Source organism: Polyodon spathula, chromosome 8 (assembly GCF_017654505.1).
Source record: "Polyodon spathula isolate WHYD16114869_AA chromosome 8, ASM1765450v1, whole genome shotgun sequence".
NCBI lineage: Eukaryota > Metazoa > Chordata > Actinopteri > Acipenseriformes > Polyodontidae > Polyodon > Polyodon spathula.
In genome coordinates, this window is record NC_054541.1 from 37,270,776 (window position 1) to 37,277,476 (window position 6,701).

The 6,701-nt window shown below is 38.7% G+C and overlaps 1 protein-coding gene across 3 annotated transcripts in view; it reads left to right on the top strand.

Moving 5' to 3' along the window:
• The window catches only part of LOC121319901 (inosine-5'-monophosphate dehydrogenase 1a), a 41,082-nt gene extending 34,489 nt beyond the window's left edge, over nucleotides 1-6,593 (top strand). The window contains exon 16 of one of the 3 annotated variants that reach the window (XM_041257849.1): nucleotides 290-6,593. In XM_041257849.1, the coding sequence (XP_041113783.1) occupies nucleotides 290-311 (22 nt within the window). In that variant the 3' untranslated portion in view covers nucleotides 312-6,593. The remainder of the gene's footprint in view (nucleotides 1-289) is intronic. The other 2 variants (XM_041257845.1, XM_041257848.1) reach the window with 2 other exon arrangements.
• The last annotated feature ends 108 nt before the right edge of the window (nucleotides 6,594-6,701 follow it).

Below are 6,701 nucleotides of genomic sequence, written 5' to 3' on the forward strand. Positions count from 1 at the left end.
AAAAAGCATTAAGAAAAAAAAAAAAGTCAGAAATTGGTAACGGCTGTGGAGCATTTTGCAGTGGTTAAAGCAGTTGGGAAACAATCCTTGACCATAAATACAACATTGACTAGAAAATCAATCAGTATAGGCCATGATAAATGTTTCTCCATGTGAAAGTGATTTTGAGTCATTTGTGTGTGTGTGTGTGTGTGTGTGTGTGTAATATGTAAAAAATGAAGCATGCAACAAAGAGAAGCTTTTTTTAAGCTTATTTCTTAGTTCCATCCTCTGTACTCTGTCTCCACAGTTACGAGAAACGGCTATACTGATGGAGGGGGCAGAACTCAACTACGAATGGCTTCTGACGTCCCATCTGCTTTGGCAACCAAGCAAAATGGTCACATCTGAAATTGCACATGCTGCAATCTTGGGTGCGGAGCTGATAGTACACTAATTTATGATGATAACAATTTTGCACTATCAATGAAGTATCTGGGTTTAAATGCCATGATTACATTGTCCTAACCTTAAACAAAAATAAATAAATAAAATAAACAGAATAGCTATGGAAGGGACCATGCTTACAAAGCTAGCAGTTTAAAAGCATGCTTAAGAAGCTGAGAAATCTTTGTATATAGAGCAGAGATGATCCCTTTCCAGTGCTTTTTTCAGGAGAAATGTCACAGACCATTAGGTTAGGGTAATGTGTGAAAAAAACAATGTTGTCTTGCTACTTTGTTTTGTGGCAAACATGGTTTTGTCAATGAGTTCATTTAAGTTATTACATGTAATTGTTTATAAATCGAGCACTTTTTTTTTTTTTTTTTTTTTTTTAACAATAACAAATCAGAGAAACAGATGCCCAGGATAATTTCGTGTCCCAAAGCTCACAAAGGTCGCCATGCAGTTCTGGTCAATATTGTTACAGCTTCAGGGTTGTGTGCAGTAAGGCTCCTACCATAGAGCAAGCACTAATTACTATGGTCTGAAACCTGTAAAGTAAACATAATTAATAACTATATTCTTGGGAACAGAAAACTTCATGAGACATTCCAAATACTTGGGCAGAGGTAGTCTTATAAGAATGTCTAAGATACTCCATAGCTCAATTTTGGTCACAGCAAAGTTTAGTTTTCAAAAATAAGATGATGGTCAGTGAGTGCACCCGTCACAGAAACCTTGGCTTGATGTTCAGAGGTATGAGAATTTAGTAAAGCTTAATGTCGCCTGGAGTTCACCTGCAGAGTCTTTATTGGGTTGCACCATTAGTAATTCCAGTTTCTCTCCATGTGAATCTGGAGTCGCAGATTACGAAACGGCAGTTCCCTTAGCAATCTCTCTGACCTGTCTTTTTTTTTTTATTTGACCTGTAGGAAGTTAGCCAGCCTGCCAGACGTGTAGAATGAGGGAACTACAAACTACTATTTAAAACCTCCCGATCATAAGGCGTCTTGGATTATCCTGTATGCCGATTAGTTTGTAGTTTTGTAAAGTAGCCTTATGTCAGGGATATGTTAAACCAGAGAGCCTTATGAAGGTGTAGTGTGTTTTTAAACAGAAAAGACTGTCGTCTAGACTAAATGTTATTGAAGGTAGCAATAGATTATCCGAAACTAACGGTGGTACTTTTATAAATGTACACCATCTTATATTACAAACATGGTTAACACAGCTTTATTATTTATTTTAACCAGAAAAATACCAAGAGCATGCCTTGAAGAACCTTTCTGATATCGCTCGTTGTTTTTTTTTTTTTTTTTTTTCTCTCTGTGGCAAGTCTTATTAATTATTGTTTAATTTTAACCAGGAATGACCAACCTCTGGTATTTTTAACAACTATACAAACAACACCACCACAATCTAAATGTGGTATTGTGTTATGTTGAATAAAAGTACACATTTAAAATATGGGTGGCACAGCCCCTTCTTGTCTTGCATAGTAGATTTTTCAATGAATACTCCTAGGTAAAAATCACAAATGTAAGAAACAGTGATGCAAAGCACTGTCGGGGTAGATTATTGGTGTATCGGTACATTTAATTGTCAAAAGATTTGGCACATTAGCTTCTCCTAGTCAAACATATTAAGTATCTTGAAAAAAAAAATGCTTGTGCTTACAAAACTCCAGCTTTGTGTCTTACGAGAAGCATGGGATTTGTTTGTTTTTCACTGTGAATATGAATAGGTATTTATGTAGGTGTTCATCAAAAAGGCATCATTAACAGCGTGTTCCCTAGTTTGTGGATATTAACAGATCCGAAATAACCCTATACTCCTTGCCTCCCTTACTGTTAGCCTTACCTGATCTTGTGTATTAATATTCTTGAACCTTGGAAAGCAAGTTGCAATTTCTGCTTTTTTTAGTTCTCTTTCCAAGTGCACCATTTTGCATCTGAAGGTATATGAAACATGTTACAGAAAACATGGATGTCCCTGATCTGTGTTCAGATGGTAGTATAATTCTGTCCTGGAGAACCATTCCTGCAAGTGTATAGATGGAATAACCCCCCTCCCCCAAGTTCCTATGGAAGCAATATTTATACGAAGTAGCTTATTTTTTTACTATGCTTCTACATTTTGCCCTTTTTGTAAACGGATATGGCTGTTTTTCAGTTCATTTTGTTTTTCAGCATGTTTTATCAAATTATTCAAATTGTATCTTTAAATTATCATCCACATGTTACACTGTTTGACAGCAGTTTGGATATGTTTTGGTTCAAAGCAATTTAAAAAGCGTGCCTCCTTTTAGACCTGTTAATGTACGTTTCCAGAATGGCTTTGTCAGATGAGCAATGTGAATGTTAATAGTTGATCTAGAGTGGGAGTTTACCCAATTCAAATTCTTACTGTTTACATGCATGACGTTGTTGTTAGTAGGGGTGTACTTATTTGTCTTCACTGTTAATTTTAATTAGCTAAAAAAGTGGTGAATGAATAACGCAGGCACTGAAATATGAATTAAAATAGGGCCCTCTGGAATTTCACATACTTAATATTTCGGACAATAATGCAAATGTACACCTCGGTTGGAACATGTGTTTACATGATGTTACACAAAGGGCTCTATTCTAATAAGTTGAATGGTAGCTCTGTTTAAATTCACTGCTGCTTATATGATTAAAATAGGGCCGGGTAATGTTACACCATAGGTGTCCTCGAAGTAATCTGCTTTTGCTGCTTTACCAAATGTGACCTGTAGAGGTCACTGTCAGCCCAAACCTTATATCCATCTTCAACTAAAATGCATCACTGCCCCGGGTTGCACTTTGGATAATTGAAAAACTGCCCTTGCTATTTCTCTTTTCAAACTTGTTGCACATTGTTGTTGGCATTGTTTTTAAATGATAGATTTTTATTATTGTTCATTTAAATAGGGCAGTTGTGATGTAAACCAGTCTGAACTCTTGGGTGGTTTTACAGACCTTGATTAGCGCTGTAGTCCAAGATTAGTGCTAATCAGGGTCCCTGAAACCATAGGATAATGGAATGTAAAACGGAATCATTTTATCGTAACTAGAACTGGAGCTTATGGTCATTTGTAAAAGTAGATGCTGTACAAAGAAAGTGATTAAAAAAAAAAAAAATGCTGTTTTATCGTCTTGTTTAAAAATAGGTTCCCTTTCAAGTAGGGAATATTAACCATTATAAATGGGTGTTTCCCTTTAAGACACCCAAACTGAAAACTCTATGCCAAAGATTCTTGGTAGAGGAGGGTGGCGCTGCTGAGGCTGCACCCGGCAACCACAAAATAGCAACATGACCTTCCAGCCATTTTCTTTTTTCAGCCGTGCTGATTACTCCGGAGACAGTATAGTCTCGATATACCTATTGTTAGCGCTTTTAAGTGATTTATTTATATTTCAAGCTGTATTTCTGTTTCATCTGTGCTGGGTTAGTCCCACCGTGGCCATTCCAAGGTAGTCAGCCTCCTGTGGGAGAGATTTGAGATGGCAGAGGTGGACTTCTTTGTTTTCAGGAGTCGGCACATTGTCATCTATGGTTCTACATAAACGGAGAAGGGGGACCCCTGGGGATAGATGCAATGGCACAACTGTGGCCAGCACGTCTGCTGGATGCGTTTCCACCGCTTGCGCTGCTTCCACTGTGTTTGGAGAAGATCCTACAAGACTGGGCCAGGGTGCTCCTAATAGCCCTGCTCTGGCCCACGAGAGTCTAGTTCTCCTTTCTGATGCAGCTCCTGAGCGGTCAGCCATGGGAACTGCCGATGCGTCACGACCTGCACAGGCACGGGGCACTCTGTGGCACCCCAACCCATCAAGTCTGCAGCACTGGACTTGGCCCCTGAACGGCTGCAAATGAGCCATCTGGGGTTATCAAACAGCATGACTGACTCCTTACAAAATGCTAGGGCAGCCTCTACTCATTCCCAATATGGGTACAAATGGGGTGTGTTCTAGACATGGTGTTTGGCTTGTGGGTTTGAACCCACAACATGCCCAATGACAGTTAAATTGCAATTTTTTACAGGACCTTTTTGATGAGGGGAAATTTCCCACTATTCTAAAGGTCTATTTGGCATCCATTGCGGTGTGCTATGTGAAAACTGATTAATTACCTGGAAGGGCAATTTTTAAAAGGCACCCGATGGCTTAGGCCACTGGTGAAGGATTTTGTTCTTCACTGGAGGTTAAATGTCACGCTTAATGCATTGACAAAACCTCCATTTGAGCCCATGCATTCGGCTGAGCTTACATTTTTGTTTTCCAAGACTGCCTTCTTGCTTGCAGTCACCTCCACTAAGCTGGTGAGTGAAATGCAAGCATTTTCAATTTCAAAAGCTTGTCTATAACATAACAAAGGATACCCTTTATAGTAACCCAGCTTTCCTGCCGAAGACCGTCTCGGCTTTCCTCGTTAATTAGTTGGCGGAGTTGGAGGCTTTCCTTTCCCCTCCTTTCCAATCTGACAAGGATCGCCAGCTCCATATGCTTTGCCCAGTGTGGGCATTAGCATATTATGTGGAGAGGACTAAAAGCTGGAGGCAGTCGGAACAACTGATTGTTTGTTACGGGGCTAAGTCCCAGGTACAAGCTCTGTCTAAACAGCGTCTGTCCAAATGGTTAGCAGGCATGGTACAGACTGCGTACGAACTAGCCAATCTGCCCCTGACTGAGAAGCTCACCAGCCATTCCACCAGGGGTCGGGCGACTTCATGGGCATTGTTCCACGGTGCACCTATCCAGAACATATGCAGTGCAGCAGCGTGGGCTTCCTCCCATATGTTTGCTAGGTTCTGTCGGCTGAAGGTCATGGACCTGCAGAATCCTGGATTCTACCCTCACGATCGAACATTAGAGGTGAGTCCATCTTCTGTTTTTCAGTGTGGAACATTACTGTGGCACAAGCGGTCCTAGCTTGCAATTGGGTTGTATGCCATATCCTTGTGACAGCTTTGGTATACTTATTTGTTATGGTTAATATTGCCTACTTGAAAGGAAACGTTAGGTATCAATCCTGTTTCCCTGAAATAGGAATATTAACTATAAACTTCCGGCTTGTGGCGTTCGTGGTCATAGTCTTTGAAAGAAAATGGCATTGCAGGAAGGGTGTGCTGCTATTTTGTGGTTGCAGGGTGGAGCCACAGCAATGCCACTGTTCTCTAGCGAGAATCTTTGGTATAGAGTTTTCAGTTTGGGTGTCTTAAAAGGACACACCCACTTGTAATGGTTAATATTCCTATTTCATGGAACCTGGGTTATGATAACAACCTAACGTAATCTGGTGAATATTGAAAATGAATTTGTTGTGTAGCTTTTGTTTATTTTTTGCTTTTATATCCTTAGTTTAGTGTCATATTTTCTATTGAAACGGTTTCATAGCACAAAAGAGTCGAGCATTGTATAATCTCAAAGATATGTCTGCTGGGTGAACCGCGGCATATTCACTTTTAAAGCTTTACATTTGTTAATTCTGTTACTATATTGTAAAAATAAATAAAAGAAATGCAGCAAAGTAGAAAATGTGACCTCTGTCATCATTTTGTTGTGTTTATACTACGAGAGTTGAAGTGTTGTTTAACATCCTGTCTGCTGTTTTGAACACTCAATTGGTTTGCATTTGCAATAATCTTGTTTAGAGGGTATCAACACAAGACTGACTCATACTTCTGATTTCTGCTCCCTGTTAATTAATAAATGTATTTATTGACCTGCATTTTAAATTGCACGTTGCTGTGATAGTCTAGATTTATTGTTTGTTTTCCTTTTACAAAACTGAGCTTTGAAAGCTGTTTCTCAACCTTTTCCATTTAATGAAAAATGGACTAACTCCACTGACATGACAGTCTTGACCACATCAAGGCACCCGTGTCACTATACAAATAAACGTCTCATATAGCATTTAAAAGACTTTAGAACAACCTAATTTAAAAAAAAAAAAAAAAAAAGCTAGGAAAGTAATAAGGTAACATTGGTGCTATTTTGTAGTCCTAACTTTAGAGCCATAACATTGGAGTTTAAATTGTGTAACTTAAATGAACAGGTAATATTTAATGTTTAATATTGGTTGTCTTTGTTTCTTACAGTTGTAAATGGACAAATCAAATCCTTCTGATGTATGTGCATGTAGTCAATGTGGTGTGCCTGTCTGACTTTAACAGAAGACATATTAATCATAATTCCTGTTATAATATTTCACTTCTATATTGCTCATTTTGCAAAACTGATTGTTAATTATGTTCTTGCTTTCAGACAGAAAAA